Below are 20,529 nucleotides of genomic sequence, written 5' to 3'. Positions count from 1 at the left end.
ATATAAAAAGAAAAAGTCTCTCATAGAAAGAAAACACCAAAGAAATGAACAAATAGTAACTTAAGAAAATTTTTAAATGATAGAATTTGTAGAACCTTACATGTGCCTTTTTGTTCTTGGACTCATTAAAATCCTTCTTTGGCTTAACACCTTGAGTTACAATGAGTTTTGTAGAGACTGATTCTAAAGAGTTCCCATAAAATCTTTGAAAGCGATGAAGCTTTTGTATGCTTTTAAGAACATAAGGGTCCTTAGGGTTTTCTGAAAAAGAAAAAACTTAAGATATACATTACTGTATTTTTCTTAGCAGCATTCTAATTTTCACTCCACATCACACACATGTGCTTTTCTTTCTAGTGTATAACAGTAATTTAATCTGATTACTTTGGTTTAAGAGAGAATCTTAAATCAAGCTGTCTCTTTTTGTAAAATAATTCTTTACCTTTCTTAAAAGATAGAAGTGACAAAACATTTTTTCATAGCCTACTTCAAAAAATAAATATCAGGGTGATGCCACCAAAAATAAAAAAAAGGCAGATTCTCTGAAAATCTGCTCTGTGAACAAGGTTAAGAATAGGCAGTGGCAGAATCAAGAAGAAAAAACTATCTAATATTCTGATTTCTTATATCATTACTTAGAAAAATCCTTACTCTAGACCACAGCCACAGAGTCAGGAACTGATCTCAGTATATTTGACTTCAAGGAATACAGATTTCTTAAACCACAAACCATCTTTCCTAAAAACACTCCTTAGCTCTTGAGACAAATGCCATATTTGTGTGCTTCCTCTGAGACATCTACAAACACTTACAAACCTACACATAAGTGACAGTCATCAGGCAAAGGGGAAATTTTTCATTATCATCATTCCTGGTGTACATCTAATTATCTCATAGATTATTTCTTATTCAAAAATTTTAATTTGTGACTCATAATGTGATCAATTTTCACTATTAAATAAAGGGCAGAAAGTAGACTTAAGTTTATTTCACTAGAGTCACAGAGCTCACCACCAAAGTTGGGCTTTGTCCTGTCATAATCATCACTGAGGGGTCTGTGAGAGTGCCAATGCACAAGTTCATCAAATTCCTTTTGTTTAACAATTGAAGTAACAATAGGATCATCGCTGTAAGATAAAAAAAGAAATATGTGCGTATTTTAAGCTGCATGCCTCCGAACATACCAAAGCACAGATTTCATCCTATAATAATAACTTTGAAAACCATAGCTCCGTTTCCTCTTTCTGTGACACCAAATAAGTGACAGAGCCCAAACAACAGTTTATTAGAGGCTTAAGAAACCAGAAGCACTCCATGTCTCTCTGTCCCATCAACATCAACAAACATTCACTAACTAACTCATTAATTAAAAACGTGTAGCTGGAGTGGTTTATTTTCACACTAAAATCACATGGTTGTTTACATAGAAATGATCAAAGGACATTTTTTATATTTTAATATAAAAATATAAATATTTTATATTTTAACACTTTATATTAAAATGTTTGAGATACAAACACATATTCCATGTAATGTACTGTATTTAACCTGCTGCATTTCAGAAATCCTTAAATAATTCATTCATTCCCTATAAGTATATATTGAGGCATATTTTGCACCCCCCTACCTCCTTAGGAAAGGCAAATCTTTCAAAATGTCTCCCGCAAACTCATCAATCAACTTAGATGACATTGGAATAAAACCCAAATTAGGCATTGTTTTCTGGGAGCTATCTGTAAAATAAAATAATAACATAAGTTCAAATTGAAACTTTCATACAGGAACATTCAACATGATTTTCCAAAATTCACATTAAATTTTTTTACATTGAACTTATTTATGCTCATTAATTCCAATCTCTTTCATAAAATTATCTCCATATTAAAAAATTGGAGAACACAGCAAAATATAAAGAAATAGATATCCTTTAGATATTTTGGTGGGTAGATGGATGGATGGATGTAGAGTGGGTAGATAAATAGATACATTCACACATGCATGGATACACGTATAGATAGATGCCCATGTGTCTCATTTTCAAATATTTATTCCTTTTATTATTCTCTATTGTAAGACAAAGAATTTAAAGACGAATCATCACACAGAGATATTATACACTCATGTACACTTCCACAAAAACAAAATTTAAAAGTAAGCAAAAATACAGATGGTGATGAGATTATTTGCTGGCATTCTCTGTGTTCTCCTATATTTTATAAACACTCAAAAATAGCTAAATGATGAATACATGACAGATAGACATATATGCTAGATCCATCTGATGTCTATGATAATAGGCTAATGAATGGCTTTTTATATAATGCCTGGCTCATAATTCTAGATAAACTGCCATTGTTCTGCCAGTTACTCCGTGGGGCCCACAGTTCCTGTGTTTTTGAGAACCCCTGCCACTCTACCTGAGCTGTTTTCTACATACAACCAATGTAAAGCAGGTCAGAGGCACTAAGAATAGCCATCAGCCCATCATGACAGGAGCTGGACAATAAGTACCTCAGCTGTCGTGCTCTTAACATAAGACAACCCAGAGAGAGTCTGTACAGTTTTTCAAGATTCCCAGTAAAATCCACCTGTAGATGCCACAGTAGTCTGCACATATCCTGCAGATGTACATATCCTGCTTTGGTGCTCTTCATTTCCTGATCTACTCTAGCCACTCCCTTACAGGATCTTCTTAGGATCAATAAGCTACCTGCACTCAATGATCTTTCTCTGGTGAACTCAACCTGAGTTCAAAATTCTGAGAAACATACTACGTCAAAATGCCCTAAATTCCCAGTAGCTTTCTTTCTCGTATTCCTCTGGATCATTTTTTCTCTCCAAAATTCATCATATAGAATTTCTTCAGTGATTTTGTGATAGGTAAATCAATTTATGTTTTCTATGAACATCATATATATATATAACTCGTTCTTCCTTAGGTATTTCAAGTATTACTTATAATTCCCCTCCACTCTGACATCTTTCATTGTTATTGAGAAGGCATTTGCTGTAATAATTTTTATTCCTTTGTAGATAATTCTGGTTTTTTTGCAATATTCTTTATTTTGCACATTCTATAATTTTTCCATGTGTTGTCTGTGAGTGTTTATGTACATGCGTTTAATTTGTCCCACTTGGGATCCTGAGTTTACTCCTTTAAAAATCACCTAACTCACGTTAGTTTATTTTTTCCTTCTGAATCTCCAAATGAATCAGAAGCTCAATTTCTTTCTATTCTCATGTCTCTTAATAACTCTTTTGAGATTTTTATTGTATATATTTAATGTGAACATCTTGTTTTGGTGTACTTATCTTGATATATGTTGTGAAATGACAATACAGTCAAGCAAATTTACATACACATCATCTAAGATGTTGTGCCAATTTTTATTTTTTTTCCTTTGTTTGTGTTTTGTTTTGGTAGTAATAGTTCCTGAAATCCATTCTCTGCTCAAATCACTAGTATACAATACAATATTCAATGTGATTCACCAGAACTCACAGTAGAAATGTCTAGGACTCCTCATGTAGTACATTAGATACCCAGACTTATGCAAAATAACTTTAAATTTGTACCCTTGACATACATCTTCCCAACCCAACATTGTTTTTTTAATTCCACATATAATTAATATCATGCAGTGTTTTTCTTTCTATGTCCTACTTCATTTAGCATATTAATGTTTATTTTTCATCTGTATTTCTATTTTTTCTCTGCTGGAAATTGAACTCAGGGCCTGATACATACTAGGCAAGCACTCTACAACTGATCTACATCCTCAACCCTAAGTGTCAATAAGACTTTCCAGGTATTTCTAGTTAACGAATTCTCCCATCAGCAATATCCAATTAGCTTTCTAACCCATTCAGAGACAGTATTTTCATTTTTACAAATTTGGTTATTTTAAAATGTGAATAACGCTTTCAAGTCTTTTGCTGTTTTCTCATATTTCAACTTTTATATTTAATTTCTTAAGTAATTTAAAACACACATACAGAACATATGTAATAATTATGATAATTACAAAATCTGAAGTACTTAAGCATTCTAGTTCTACTTCTTTGCTCTTAGTAAATTATTTCCTTGGTTTATAAATCTGTATTTGCATACATATTTGACGAAGAATCCTATACAACCAGGGTTTATGATTTGTTCCTCATAGGAATTTTCCACATCTCTTTACTCACTTTAATTTTCTGGCTTAGAATTGCCTCAACCCCATTAATAGTTTAAATTTAAACCCCAAATTTTCAGAGTAATTTATTTTGCTCCAGGCCCAGTGAGATAAATTTGCCGAAAGGCAGGTCTGGGGAGACCTAAGCTTTGAGGTTTGCTCCTAAGGGACCTATCTTTGTTCAGCTTTATCAGTTCTAACACCACCTCTGACTTAGCCTTGTCTTTTTTCCTTGCCCCTAGTTAGGATTCAAGCATCTAAGTCAAAACAGGAAATCCAGTGGCCTGGGTTGACTTTCTGAAAGGGCTGTTAGCTCTCCCTTTTTTCTTTGAAAATTCTCCTTCGTTTTTGTTTTTATTATGAGGCAGGGTCTCACTGTGTTGCCTAGGCTGGTAAGTTGGCTCAAGTGATCCTCAGCCTCACAAGTGTTGAACTACATGTTGTTACCTTGCTGGTCCCCCATTCTACTTATTGCACTTAGCCATAATTAAGTAAAATGATGTTGAGTCTTATCTCAAGATTTTGGCAAAGAGATATTTTTAGTTGATCTAGACTTCCATAGGTAGCTAGAAGTGGAATTCACATATATCTAGGGTTTTAATTGGCATTAATATTAATTGCAAGCAAAATATAAATCTTCAAAATTAATCATAGCACATCACCCTAAGGACATTATAATTATTAAAATGCACTTGCAGTATTGAGTATAAACAAACATTTTCAAAGTAACAATGCTTTTATCTTAAATTAAGTTAGGAATCTATTACCTTTGATTGGTGATGGATTCTTGCTAAGAAAATTAAGTTTTGTAGTTCTCACAGGAAATGGCTTTCCCACATCAAACTTTCTTACCAACTTTGATACAGTATCCCAGAGATGTTCATAGTCCTTCATAATACCATTTCCCAAATCCAAATTCAGGCCTACATAACAGAAACACTAAACTTTAAAGGGTTTTGACATCCACAGAAGCATATATTGTGATTAAACTCAAATAGTGAAATTTTCAGTGCGTTCCATACTGGACCTAAATGAAAATGGTCACTAGTGTTGACTATAAGGTGGCAGATTTTAAAGTTAATCTTGTTTTTCTGTTTGATAAGTATTAAAATTATAACTATCTTAACTAAAAAAAGTAGATGGTGGATATCTAATTATTCTTTAACATAATAAAAACACTGTATCATACTTAACTTTAGAATTAATAAAGTAAGTAAAAACTATGATCTATGAGAAACAAAAAAATTAACAAAAGATCATTTAATTTCAATGTTAATAAGAAGCAACCAAATCCTAGGTATAAAAGAAGCTCCAATAATGTTCAATTACAGTTCTCTGAAAATGTATTTTATCTTTCTTTGCCTATGAAGAAACATAAGAAAACTTATTCACAAAAAAAATTAATAAGAAAACCAAGTTATGTATAACAAATATACAAATAACTTTATTTTTGGAAAAGAATTAAAATCTCTTAAATATCTAATAATGTAATGATTATATTATTAGAGTAATTTATAAAGAAATATTCATGCACATAAATGAAAAATTCAATTGTTTAAAATTACCTGGAAATGTCAAGCACATAAATGCATATGTTTTACAAAAATAAAACATTTATATTTACGTAATATCAAATGAAAAAACATTTTTAAACACAATATTTACTCTTGATTGCAACTAAATAAAAATTACATATATAAATGAACAAAGATTAGAAAAAAAATCACTGTGTTATATTTCAATATAAGAAAATTATTTTGAAATTTTAAACTCCTTATAATGTTTATTTCTGGATGAAAGTACAATTATTATTACTAGATAATAACACGATACCTTTTCTATTCTCATTTTCATAGTAAAAAGCAATATTCTTCAACAAAGACTCATCACTTAAGTCAGAAAGGTGAGTTAAATTCAGATTCCAAAATTCAAAAATGTTTATTTTGCTTAGGATGAAATATTCACACCATTTTTTCTGCAAATGAAAATAAAACCAAGTCAATGGTAATTTTCAATTTTAATTTATCTCTATAGTCTGAATGAAAGGCAACTAGACAGGTCTATTCTAATTCTTATTAATTAATATATGAGCCCATTCAGACTAGCTAGTGATGAATGCTTTATTTCTCAAAAGGTTAAAGCATAAAATAAAATCAAAACTGATTCAAAAATGAATTCAGTATAGTTCTTTATACTGAGTCAAGGAAATCTGTAGTCGAACCTTAATGAAAGTTTTTCCTCACACTGTGAGAAACACACTATGTCTCAAACACAGCAGAAATATCTCTGCTTCCAACTGTGCCTGTTCAATGTTTTCCAATTTTTACTTTCAGGTCAAAAGAGCATCTTAAATAAAGAGTTTTTGGTTGTTAAGGGATCTAGAAGATGCTGAATCTTTCAAATAAAAGATTCCCATCCACCTATACTGCTTACGTCCACCAGGTTTACGATCAGGAGGCTATGTTCCTCATTGACACAGGAAAGACGTCTTCTTTAATCACATTAGCTCAGAGCAGAGTAGACAAGAGTGAGAGGCTAGCCGAGCTTCAGTCAATGGTACTATCTCTAGAGTTCAACTGAGAGCCTCCTGACAAAAGCTCCTCTGCCCCCCCCCACTCTCTTAATAACAAAATACAAGTGCTTTCCAAATGTGAACAACTTATCATTGTGGGAATTGAACCTTACATCGTACAACAGAAATATAATATAGTAAGCTATGCATTATTTTAAATTTTCTAAGAGTTGCATTTTTAAAAGCTGAAATTAATTTTAATAATTTATTTTATTGAATCCAATATATTCAAAGTATCATTTCAACCTGTAATGAATTCAAAAATATTACAATAGTTTACATATTTTTCATACTGTTTGTGAAATCTGCTAGTTCTTTTAAATGTATGTCACATCTCAATCAGGCTATATATATTTCAAGTGTTCAGTTTCCACTTGGCTACTACATTTGACAGCCCAGCTCTCACCAGGTAAGTTAGGGAAGCTATCCATGGCTCGTGTTAAAGGTAGAATTATCAAAGAAGGAGGAACCTCCAACAAAACAAGCAAAATAACATTTTCTTTATGTTGGGTCTATACCATGCTCTTTTCTATTCTTACCAAAGATAGTGACGGGAATTAATTGAATGACTGATTTAGGTCATTAAACCTTTAAAGAACTATGCTATTCCCGCATAAATCTGTTTTGAAGGTTATTATGACTTTTATCCATCAAGCAGTTGAAACAAAACAAAAATTATAAGCTAAAAAAGAAGACATTTACCATTTTAAAGAAAGTCTGAAGGTCCTTAATCCAATGGGAAGTGATGAATCTAGAACGAGCTCTTTGAGAAAGAGGTAAGTGGAGTAGAAAAGCCACACTGAGACAATCCAGTCTACAAAAATCTTCCACCTTCTTCAGGTCTAAGCAATTGCTCTGCACCTAAATAAAATTTAAAAAGTAGACCAGAGAACAGTGGGCTATCACACTGTATATCTGCATGCAGAACCAAAATGCTGAAAGTCATGCTTTGCTGTGCAGGAATTAGGCAGTTTTACATTTTCCATTCTACATTTCTGACATAGTCCTTTTCTTCACACATAAAGTAAGCTGCTTTTATAAATATTTGGGATAGAGGGGAAGGGAAGCTTCCAGCCTTCATAGCAGTTAACATAAGACACTTTTCTGGATTTTTCAGTGAAGTCAAACTTCTCAAGCAGCTAATGAAATCAGTGCTTTGCAGGGATGGAGCCACATACTAAATGCTCTCTTCTGTCCAGAGCACAACATTCAATGTTGAGTTAGGGAGAGGACACTAGGATACCAACATATCTGAAAAATGTGCCCAATGACAACAAGGGTAAAGAGGTGGACATATCTAACACTATGGGACCAAGATGTAATCATTGGCTTCAAATATTTACATGGTTATCAGGGAAGCGGGAGCAAGATTTCATGTGGTAATTTTCAGAGAGACAAGTAGGGTCTCAGGGTTAGAAGTTCCACTGAGATAGATTTAGCATTTGTGAGAATTTTTTTAAATAGCATGCTTCATCATGTAGAAAGGCTTCACTAAAAATATACTCAAGGAGCTATTGGAAAACAAAATATCCATAATGTTAAGTCAAAGATGCTAAGTGCAGCTAGGCATTGGTGGCTCATTCCTGTAAATCCTAGCTACTTAGGAAGTAGAGATCAGGAGGATTACAGTTCAAAGCCAGCCTAGGCAAATAGTTTGGATGAACTTATCTGGAAAAAAAACCTTCACAAGAAAAAAGGCTGCTAGAGTGGTTCAAGGTGTAGGACCTGAGTTCAAACCTCAGTACCACAAAACAAACAAACAAAACAGATGCCAAGTCCTGTTCATTTCTGAAATTGTGGGAGAAATAAAACTTCTGAATAGAGATCTTTCACTAAGAATCCCCAGTATTCAGATTATACAAAATAGTATGTGGACACGTGTGTGAGTGTACCCCTGAGTACATATATGCAGAGAATAATTACTTGGGTAAAAAATCCCAATAGCCAACAGATTCCTGACCTAATTAGCCATAAAGAAGGTTAAGAAGTGTAGGAGCTCTCTAGACACAAGAACCAAGGCATGAGGAACATTTCTTCAAAGGACAATGTGGTGGTGTAGAATTTGCAAAAGACAGATGTGAATTCAATTCACACCGGTATTTAAGACCTTTGGTTTCGGGAATGTTACTGGGAATATCTCAAACTCAGTATTCCCATACATGAAACAGGAATGATGCCTGCCTTGAAATGCTGTTGTGAGTATTTAATGATACAGTGCATAAATAAAGCCCAAATCATAGTAGGCTCCCACGAAGTGCTAACATCTTTTCTTTTTTTTTTTTTTTTTTTTGTGGAGAGGGGCAGTACTGGTGTTTAAACTCAGGGCCTCATGCTTGCTAGGCAGGTGCTGTATCACTTGAGCTATATCCACAGCCCAATAACATCCTTCCTTGTTTCCCCTCCCTAAAGATGAGTTAGATAAATGTGTACTAAGCAAAACATCTGCACATAACCTCTAAATCATCAGCAACTTAAAAGATACTTTTTTATAAAAATAAACTCTAGTGTTTCCCTATATTTGAAGTTAATACAAACAAGTAAGCATAAAACATGAATATCAAAAGTATAAAATAGTAGATGACAATTAGATACAATGCCAAAAGTGGAGAGCAATGGTGTTTCCCAGTGAAGTTACAACATTCATACCTTTTGGGTATTAGTCTTCTGATCAGAGGAGGTCTTTTTGTTTTTTAAAAGGTCATGGTACATTCTCAAAGACAATGAGCAGGAAATAACACAAAGGACACGTCGAATATCAGATCCTTCTGGCCAGACTTGCTTAAGCAAAGATAGCGTCTCACATACCTATCACAGAAAGTTGTCATATGTCATAGCATTTGAAAAATATGTTTATTCATGAGTGACCTTACTAGAAAATAATCCATACAGAAAAAATAGACAGATATGACTAGATAATAATTATTCCTATTAAAATGTTGTAAAAATATTTTAATGGGAAAATTAGTTCAACAAAAATTTCAATGAAACCATTAAATAAATGTAAGCATATAAAGGGTTCTCATAAATTGATAAGAAAATTCCATAACCTTTAATTCTTTAATGCAATACAAATATTATCTAAATAAAGTTAACTCTCTTTAGATGCAAAAAAAAATAGCATATCTTTTACTTTCAAGTTAGCAAAGTACTTTTAAATAATGGAAAGCACTGAAAATCATATTTGCCAGTGGCAATGGAGTTAGCCAAAGGCTTAAATAAAGGTATTTGATAATGCATAAAATTATCATCAAATATACTGATACTTTTTGATTGGCTATTCAAATTCTAGGGAATCACGCTTAAATGCATAACTCTAAATGTGCATCTAGAGGGTCACTACAGGGTTATGTTTAGAAGTCAATTTTCAAATAATCTGAGTTTTTAGCACTGGGAAATGTCACATATTCCATGAAAATAAAGGTCATAAAAAGTTTTAATGAAACTGGAAAACTATATAATAATTTGAAAAGAGAATGAAAAAAATATATTATAACATGCTCTCAATTGTGTAAAAATACATGAATGCCACTGAAAGGATATGTTCAAAAGGTGAGAATCTTTACCTCTAACTGGTGATACTAACAGAAGTTGTGATATAAAGAGGTATTCAGAGAAATAAGACCATGACCTGCTGAAATCTGGACACTTCACTTCCATTAATAAAATTTAAGTCATCCTGTGTTCCAATTTGAAGCAAAGTACTGGATTACTCATTGGAAATTTTTATATGTTTCAAATTTTATCCTGCCTTTTTCTAAAATACATACATACATAGTTTTATGGGACATCTATGTGGTTGAAAACAAGATAGTCTGTAGTAATTAACTTTCTAAAAGTACAGAACATTTTATGCATAAATATTTTACACATCATCTTTTCAATATTTCTTAATAGAAAATAGGAGTGCTGCAAAATAACTGTGCAAGGTAAAAATAATAAATTCCAGATCCAGAATCTATCATGTTCCTTCATCACATGTACTCAAACTCACAATTTTGTGGTGACCAAACAGAGACTGAGGAAATAATTCAGGAAATATACAGATGGGAAATTAGTAAAAAGTGAATTGAAACAATCACAGTAAATCTACCCTAAATATGAATGTACTAAGGAAAGTAATCAAATGGAATAGAGCAAAAACGATAGAAAATGAATTTCAAAGTATGCACAAGGTTTCACTCTGTGTAACCCAGGCTGGCCTTGAACTCTCAACCTTCCTGACTCAGCTGTTTTAGTGCTGGGATTATAAACATGTATCACATCCAGCTCCAAGGATGAACAATTTATAGTATCAGATGGGATTATAAGAAGGCCAAGCAAAAGACCCAAATACATTAATTAAAGAAACAGACTCAATTTATAGGGACAAATATGACTTAAAAGTATAGCAGCTATTAAGCAAGAGGAAGAAATAAAAGTAGGAAAATTTTCTCTATTTGCCAATAAATTAATTTTATATATAAAAAAATGATTCCACAAAAAAATGATTAGAACTTACAAACAAATGCACTGAAGTTTTAGGATACAAAGTCAACATACAATACACAACATACAATAGCATTTCTATATGCTAATAACAAACTACCAATAAAGAAAATTATGAAAACAATGTTAGGAGCCAGATGTGGTATCACACATCTATAATCCCAGATACTCAGTCAGCCTGGGCAAAAAAAGTTTGAGAAACCACATTTCAAGAAACAAGATGTGTCTGGTGGTGTGTGTCTGTAATTCCAGCTATGAGGGAGGTGTGTGTAAGTAAATCACCATCTGAAGCAAGCCCTGTCTGAAAATAACTAAAGCAAAAAAGTGATAGATCACCAGCCTAGCAAGTATAAGGTCCTGAGTTCAAATCACAGGAGCCCACCAAAAGAATGAAGAAGAGAGAAGGAGGAGGAGGAGGAAATATAATAGCAAAAACAAAAACCACCATATACATAACTATAAAAATTAACCAAGGATGTAAGAGAAAAGTAGAGAAAAATGTTAAGAAGCTACCCCTACAAAAGAGCACCAAACCCAAATTCAGTCTTCAAATTTTTGAAGACTAAATCTATATTCTGCAAATTATTTCACAGTATTGAAAAGAACAGTCAACATTCTAATCCTTTCATGAAGCATATATAACACTTATCTTCAGAGAAAGATAATACATAGAATTAAATTACAGGAAAGTATTGTTTGTGCCTGCCAATGCAAAAATCCTATGTACAATATTAGCAAACAAAATCCAATGCCATATTAAGAAAATAATACATCATGACCAAGTAGGATTTATATCAAAAATGTAGAGTTGCCCTAGTATTAGAAAACATGTTAATATCATATACAATCCCAATAAAGCTAAAGGAAAAATCATATTTTGATCTATTCTTTCAGCACACATGCATTCACAGATGCTTTAAAAAAAACACTCAAAGAAATAGAAGCTGAGGACTGCATTGTACATATGTATGTATTAGAGACATTTTCGCTAAAACCAGAACAGGTCAGATGCCCACTAACTGTTACTCTTCACCACTTCCTAAGCTTATTAGTTGATTCATTTAAGCCAGAGAAAACAATTCTAGGCATCAGAACAGGGGAAGAATAAGCAAAATTATCTCCCTCTATTCACACATGATTTGATAGCATATATGGAAAACTCCAATGAATCATTAGTAAAAAACTAAGTCAAATAATTTTTAAATGTAATAAGGTATCAGAATAGAAAATTGACATTCAAAAACCAATGGATTTCATATGCATAAACAAGTTAGCGTAATAGTGATGAAAATTCCATTTATAATAGCAACAAAAACATCAAATATGTAGGAAGGAAATTAACAAAAGTGTACCAAATGTATATGAGAAAATATGTGTAATTCTCTGGGGGAGGAACAAAAGTACTTGAAGAAATATAAATAGAATCCCTCTGCTCACCTGGAATAACTCAATGTGATGAAGATGCCATTCTCCCCCAATTTAATTTCTAAATTCAATATCCAGTAAAAACAGCCATATGATATTTTTTTGGATGTAGACAAGTCAAGAATAAAAGTTCATATGGAAAAATAAATATAAAAGAATAGCTTTCAGAACACTGCATGTGGAAGACCCAGCCCAATAAGACATTGAAAATACTGTAAAGCTAACAGATAAAAACAGTGTGGAACTTGCCAATAAAATACAAAGATAGAGTACAAAATCCATAATATTCTAATATATAAAGGTATTCTACATATGACAAAGGGGTTATCTCAAGTTGCTGGGATAAAGATGGACTTTGGAACAAATATCACTGAGCAATCACTTGAAAAACAAAAATGCTATCCATTTCTCTCACTAAAAAAGAATAAATTCGAAATGGATTATGACATAAATAATGAACCAAATTAACAAATAAATGGCAGATCTAGGACAGCTCTCCTCTACAGAGGAATTCCAGTTAATAAATGTAGAAAGAAAGTGAAACAGAAAATCACCATTAGGTAAAACCATCGGTAATAACTGCTGCAGACAAAATCCTCTGATGAATGCTAAAATTAATTAGCAAATATTTAAAAAGAAACAGAATTTGCATAGCCATAAAGGATTTCCCTCAAGATACTTATTCACTACAAAGGGAAGATAATAACTTTCTAGGGGCACAGGCTCTCAAGCACCAACTTAGTTTTAACATATATCAACCTCATGCACCCTTTGCACACATTAATTCAGTGTGACATTCTTTTTTGTTATCATCACCTTGTTGTACTGAGGGTATATTGTGACACTTACAAACATGCTTTATGATATATCTTCATCAAATTCAATCACCCCTTCAATCATTCCCCCCCTTCCTAGAATAGTTTTAACAGGTCTCATTTGTCATTTACATACATGAGTACGTGATATTTCCACCATATTCACATTCCTACATCCTTTCCTTTTATCCTCCCCCTTTCCCTGGTGCCAACCCCCAGACAGGGCCTGCTTTATCTTCCTGTCTTCCATTTTGAAAAGAGACATTTCTGTTTGTTTAAAATAGATATACAGGGGGAGATTCCAAGATGGCAGCTAGAGGGAGGAAGCAGAAAGTGTGGCTCCTATAGTGATCTCTTGGAGACACACTGGAGACACACCATGCAGGCAAAACCACCAAGAAGAGGCAAAACTTTGAACCCTCCACACCTCCAGCCGGCACAGAGCATCTCCACTTCACGTTAAACGGAGAAACAAGGAGGGCCCCCGGGCTGCCATTTGCCAGTGCCCAGACGGCTTGGGAAGATGCAGAAAAGGTGAGCTTAGCGGTATGCGGAACTCCCACAGACAACCCTGGGCCAGAGCAGCATAGCCCCCTGGACAGACTGACCTCCACCCAGGGAAAAAAGAGAAACTGAGTAATAAGCAATAAGAACAATAAAGACACGTGGGAAAGAGGGTGGGGTGCACTGAGCACCGAAGATTGAGGGAAGAGAACCCTTCCCGGAACTGTAAATAAACAAGCCGGGCGGGCTGGAGAGGCTCCAGCAGGAGCAGCAGCACCGCCCAGTAATCAGGAGCAGGAAAGCTTGTAAAAGTGGCTGTGGGAGGAAAACTCCACAGGAGAGAGGGGAAGACCCACTTCCCATTTGAGCAGGCCTGAGAAAGCGGGTGCAGTGTCACCTCCCCCAGTGTGCTTGGAAAGGGGAAAGCTTGTAGCAACAGCTCGCGCACAGGAGAACTCTGAGTAAACAAAGCCTGTGGGGCCAGGTGAGTGCTAAGCCCACCCCTGAGATCTGCATAAATAACGCCGCCAGCAACAGCAGGCTGACCGCAGTGGGCAGGCAAGCCACAGCCGCAGATGCCATTCTCAGAACTGTCTCCAGACACTTTTTTTTTCTCTCTCCCTACCTTTGATGAGAAAACAACCAAACTACACTTGCATGCTGAAAAACTTACTGAAACTGTATTGAATTTGAACTTGGGACACTTTGTGGGGTTTTTTTTGTTTGTTTGTTTTTGGGAGTTTTTTTGTGCAGTTTTGTTCTACATTATGCATCCCCTTTGATGAGACAACTACAGAACAACATCTGAGGCACCATCTCCAGGATTGGAGACTGAGATGGACACCAAAATTATTAAGACTGAAACTTCATTGCATTTGAACTTGGAGGCTTTATTTTATTTTTTATTTTTTAATTTTCTATTTTTCATTTTGTTTTATTTTATTTATATATACATTACTTTCATTTACTTATTTTTATTTTTAATTCTTATCTTTATTCTTTTTATTTTTTATTTTCAATTCTCTCTCTGTCTCTCTAAGACCTGTTCAGCTCACTGTCAATTAGTACACTAACACTCCTTTTTTATACCTTTGAAACTTTCTTGTTTGATTCCTTGTTTTGTTTTTTCCTACTTGTCTGTTTGTTTTTCCCTTTTCTTTAACTTCTTTCTTTCCATCTCCTCTCATCCTTCCATTCTAAATATTACCACTCTTATTATTACAAGCTAGAAAATACTTAATTGCACACAGTACAGGGACAGTACCAACACCAAAGACAATGATGGGAAGACAGAAAAAAAAAGGGAAAACGGTTTCCCCACAGCAAAAAATTAGTACAGGATCCAGAGGGGAATGAAGAAAACAGATACTCAGATCGAGACTCCAACAAAATGAAGATAAACTATGGCAAAGAACTCAATGAAGCCCACAAGAATAATTTAAAAGAAGACATACTATAGGTACTCAATGAGAATTTTATAGAGATGATACTGGATAGGGTCAACCAAAATGTACAGGAGACAATCAAGAAATTCCAAGATGACAAAAATAGAGAATTTGAAAAAGCAAAAGAAGAAAAAGGAAAACATAGAAGCACTGTATAAACACCAAAGTGAAACAGAGAACACAATGAATAAACAGATAAATGAACTCAGGATAAAAATAGACAACATTAAAGAGGAAACCACCCAGGATATGGAAAACTTCAGAAAAAATAATGAAACAGAACTGCAAAACAAAACGGAAGGCCAATCCAGCAGAATAGAACAAACAGAAGACAGAATCTCAGAACTTGAAGATGAAATGGTAATTAAAGGAAAAACCGAAGAACTATTAATTAAACAACTCAAGACCTGTGAAAAGAAAATGCAAGAACTCACTGACTCCATCAAAAGACCAAACTTGAGAATCATGGGTATTGAAGAAGGAGAAGAGGTGCAAGCGAAGGGAATGCGCAATGTATTCAACAAAATAATAACAGAAAAATTCCCAAATCTAGAGAAAGATATTCCCATACAGATGCAAGAGGCCTCCAGGACACCAAACAGACCAGATCAAAATAGAACTACTCCACGACATATCATCACTAAAACAACAAGTTCAGAAACTAAGGAAAGAATATTGAAGGCTGCAAGAGAGAAAAAACAAGTAACATACAAAGGTAAACCCATCAAAATCACAGCAGACTTCTCAACAGAAACATTAAAAGCAAGAAGAGCGTGGGGTGAGATCTTCCAGGCACTGAATGAAAATAACTTCAACCCCAGGATACTCTACCCAGCAAAACTATCATTCAAAATAGATGGAGCAATAAAAGTCTTCCATGATAAGCAGAAACTAAAACAATATGTGACCACAAAGCCACCACTACAAAGGATTCTGCAAGGGATTCTGCACACAGAAAGTGAAACCATGAAAAGACAGGCAGCACCAAACCACAGGAAAAGAAAAAGCAAGACAGTAGAGAGTAACATCAAGTTAGGTACACACAATCAAACCTTTAAACAACTAAGACAACTAAATGACAGGAATCACCACATACCTATCAATACTAACACTTAATGTTAATGGACTTAATTCACCCATCAAAAGGCACCACTTGACGAAATGGATTAAAAAGGAAGATCCAACAATTTGTTGCTTACAGTAGACCCATCTCACTGACAGAAATAAGCATAGGCTTAGGATGAAAGGCTGGAAGAAGATTTCCCAAGCCAATTGCCCCCGAAAACAGGCAGGAGTAGCAATACTTATCTCTGTCAAAGTAGACTTCAAACATACATTGATCAAATGAGATAAAGAAGGACATTCCATACTAATAAAAGGGGAAATAGCTCAAAAGGAAATAATAATCATCAATCTGTATGCACCCAATGTCAACGCACCCAATTTCATCAAACATACCCTGAAAGACCTAAAAGCATATATTAACACCAACACAGTGGTTGTGGGAGACTTTTACACCCCATTATCATCAATAGATAGGTCATCAAAACAAAAAATCTATAAAGATATCCAAGATCTAAAATATACAATAGATCAAGTGGACCTACTTGATGTCTACAGAACATTTCATCCAATTTCTATACAATATACATTCTTCTCAGCAGCCCATGGAACCTTCTCCAAAATAGATCATATCCTAGGGCACAAAGCAAGCTTCAGCAAATATAAGAAAATAGAAATTATACCATGCATATTATCTGATCACAATGCAGTAAACGTAGAATTCAACAACAAAAGTAAAGACAAAAAACATGCAAACAGCTGGAAACTAAATAACTCACTACTTAATGAACAATGGATCATTGATGAAATAAAAGAGGAAATTAAAAAGTTCCTGGAATTCAATGAAAATGAAAACACAACCTACTGGAACCTATGGGACACAGTAAAGGCAGTCCTGAGAGGAAAGTTTATAGCCATGAGTACATATATTAAAAAGACTGAAAGATCCCAGATCAATGACTTAATGATACATCTCAAACTCCTAGAAAAACAAGAACAAGCAAATTCCAAAACAAATAGAAGGAGAGAAATAATAAAAATAAGCTGAAATCAACGAAATAGAAACCAAAAAATCCATACAAAAAATAATGAAACAAAAAATTGGTTCTTTGAAAAAATAAACAAGATCGATAGACCCCTGGCAAACCGGACTAAAATGAGGAGAGAAAAAAACCCAAATTAGTAGAATCAGGAATGCAAAAGGGGAGATAACAACAAACACCATGGAAGTCCAGAAAATCATCAGAGACTACTTTGAGAACCTATATTCAAATAAATTTGAAAATCTTAAAAGAAATGGACAGATTTCTAGATACATATGATCATTCAAAACTGAACCAAGAGGAAATTAATCACCTGAATAGATCTATAACACAAAATGCAATTGAAGCAGCAATCAAGAGTCTCCCCAAAAAGAAAAGTCGAGGACCTGATGGATTCTCTGTTGAATTCTATCAGACCTTTAAAGAAGAACTGATACCAACCCTCCTTAAACTGTTCCACGAAATAGAAAGGGAAGGAAAACTGCCAAACACATTTTATGAAGCCAGTATTACACTCCCAAAACCAGGCAAAGACACCTCCAAAAAGGAGAACTATAGGCCAATCTCCTTAATGAACGTTGATGCAAAAATCCTCAACAAAATAATGGCAAACCGAATTCAACAACACATTAAAAAGATTATTCACCACAACCAAGTAGGCTTCATCCCAGGGATGCAGGGGTGGTTCAACATATGAAAATCAATAAATGTAATAAACTACATTAACAGAAGCAAAGACAAAAACCACTTGATCATCTCAATAGATGCAGAAAAAGCCTACGATAAGATCCAACACCATTTCATGATAAAAGCTCTAAGAAAACTAGGAATAGAAGGAAAGTACCTCAACATTATAAAAGCTATACATGACAAACCTACAGCCAGCATTATACTTAACAGAGAAAAACTGAAACCATTCCCTCTAAAATCAGGAACCAGACAAGGATGCCCACTATCTCCACTCCTATTCAACATAGTACTGGAATTCCTAGCCAGAGCAATTAGGCAAGAAGAAGGAATAAAAGGAATACAAATAGGTAAAGAAACTGTCAAAATATCCCCATTTGCAGATGACATGATCCTACACCTTAAAGACCCAAAAAAACTCTACTCAGAAGCTTCTAGATATCATCAATAGCTACAGCAAGGTAGCAGGATATAAAATCAACATAGAGAGAATTCCAAGATGGCGGCTAGAGGGAGGAAGCAGAAAGCGAGCCTCCTATAGTGAAATCTTGGAGAGACGCTGTAGACACACTTTGCAGGCATAATCACCGAGAAAAGGCATAACTTTGACCCCTCCACATCTCCAGGCGGCGCAGAGAATCTCCACTTCACGTTAAATGGAGAACCGAGGAGGCCCCCGGGGCCGCCAGTGGCCGGCGCCCATACGGCTTGGGAAGACGCGGACCAGGTGAGCTTCGCGGTACCGCGGTTCCCCCACAGACAAGCCTGGGCCAGAGCAGCATAGCCCCCTGGACAGACTGACCTCCACCCGGGAAAAAAAGAGAAACTGAGTACTAAGCAATAAGAACAGTTAAGACACGCTGGAAAGAGGGTGGGGCGCCCTGAGCGCTGAAGACTGGGGGAAGGGAATCCTTCCTGGGACTGTAAATAAACAAGCCGGGCGGGCCGGAGAGGCTCTGGCGGGAGCGGGGCGCGCCCAGCAACTAGGAGCGGGACGCTTGTGAGAGGAGGGAAGACCCACTTCCCACGTGAACTGTAAATAAACACGCAGGCCTGACAACGCTGGGCAGTGTCACCTTTCCCAGTGCTTGGAAAGGGGAAAGCCTGTGGCAGAGGCCTCCGCACAGGAGAACTCTGAGCAAACACAGCCTGTGGGGCCAGGTGAGCGCTAGCTCACCCCAGAGATCTGCATAAATAACGCCACCAGCTACAGGCTGAGAGCAGCAGGCAGGCAAGCCACAGTTGCAGATACCACTCTCAGAACTGCCTCCAGACGCTTTTTTTTCTTTTTCTCCCTACCTTTGATGAGAGAACAACCGAATTACACCTGCAAGCCGAAAAACTTACTGAAACTGTATTGCATTTGAACTGGGGACACTTGGGGGGGCTTTTTTTTTTTTTTTTTTCTTCTCTGTGTGTGTGAGTGTAGTTTTGTTCTACTTTATGCATCCCCTTTGATGAGACAACTACAGAACAACAGCTGAGGCACCAACTCCAGGACTGGAGATTGAGACGGACATCCAAATTAGTAAGACTGAAATTGCATTGCATATAAACTTGGAAGTTTTTTGGTTTTTTGTTTTGTTTTTTTTTTTTTAATTTTCTATTTTCCAATTTATTTTAATTCATTTTTATAAATAGATATTACTTTCATATACTTATTTTTTATTTTTTTTTTATCTTTGATTTTCAATCCTCTCTCTGTCACTATATTGTCTGTTCAGCTTACTGTCAATTAGTACACTAACACTCCCTGTTTATACTTTGAAACTCTCTTGTCTGATACCTTGTTCTGCTTTCTCCCTCTAGTCTGTATATTTGTTTTCCCCTTTTCTTTAACTTCTTGCTTTCCATCTCAGCTCACTCTTCCATTCTCAATATTACCATTGTTATTATTACAAGCTAGAAAATACTTAATTACACACAGTACAGGGACAGTAACAACACCAAGGACAATGACAGGAAGACAGAAAAAACAAGGAAACCAGTTTCCCCACAGCAAAAAATTAGTACAGGAACCAGAGGGGAATGAAGAGAACAGAAACTCAGAGCCAGACTCCAACAAAATGAAGATAAACTATGCCAAAGGACCCAATGAAGCCTACAAGAATAATTTAAAAGAAGACATACTACAAGTACTCAATGAGAATTTTATAGAGATGATACTAGATAGGGTCAACCAAAATGTACAGGAGACACTCAAGAAATTCCAAGACAATAAAAATAGAGAATTTGAAAAAGCAAAAGAAGAAATAAAGGAAACCATAGAAGCACTGCATAAACACCAAAGTGAAAGAGAGAACACAATGAATAAAT

The 20,529-nt window shown here is 35.0% G+C and overlaps 1 protein-coding gene across 2 annotated transcripts in view; it reads right to left on the bottom strand.

Moving 5' to 3' along the window:
- Ddx60 (DExD/H-box helicase 60) overlaps positions 1-20,529 on the bottom strand; it is a 105,921-nt gene that overhangs the window by 65,308 nt on the left and 20,084 nt on the right. For both annotated transcript variants that reach the window (XM_074055023.1, XM_074055024.1), the window contains 7 exons: positions 9,394-9,552; positions 7,450-7,608; positions 6,009-6,150; positions 4,943-5,098; positions 1,628-1,733; positions 1,012-1,127; positions 101-261 (listed from right to left, as the gene is read on the bottom strand). In XM_074055023.1, the coding sequence (XP_073911124.1) occupies positions 101-261; positions 1,012-1,127; positions 1,628-1,733; positions 4,943-5,098; positions 6,009-6,150; positions 7,450-7,608; positions 9,394-9,552 (999 nt within the window). The remainder of the gene's footprint in view (positions 1-100; positions 262-1,011; positions 1,128-1,627; positions 1,734-4,942; positions 5,099-6,008; positions 6,151-7,449; positions 7,609-9,393; positions 9,553-20,529) is intronic.

This window comes from Castor canadensis, chromosome 14 (genome assembly GCF_047511655.1).
Source record: "Castor canadensis chromosome 14, mCasCan1.hap1v2, whole genome shotgun sequence".
NCBI lineage: Eukaryota > Metazoa > Chordata > Mammalia > Rodentia > Castoridae > Castor > Castor canadensis.
This window is presented reverse-complemented; position numbering and strand designations above follow the sequence as displayed.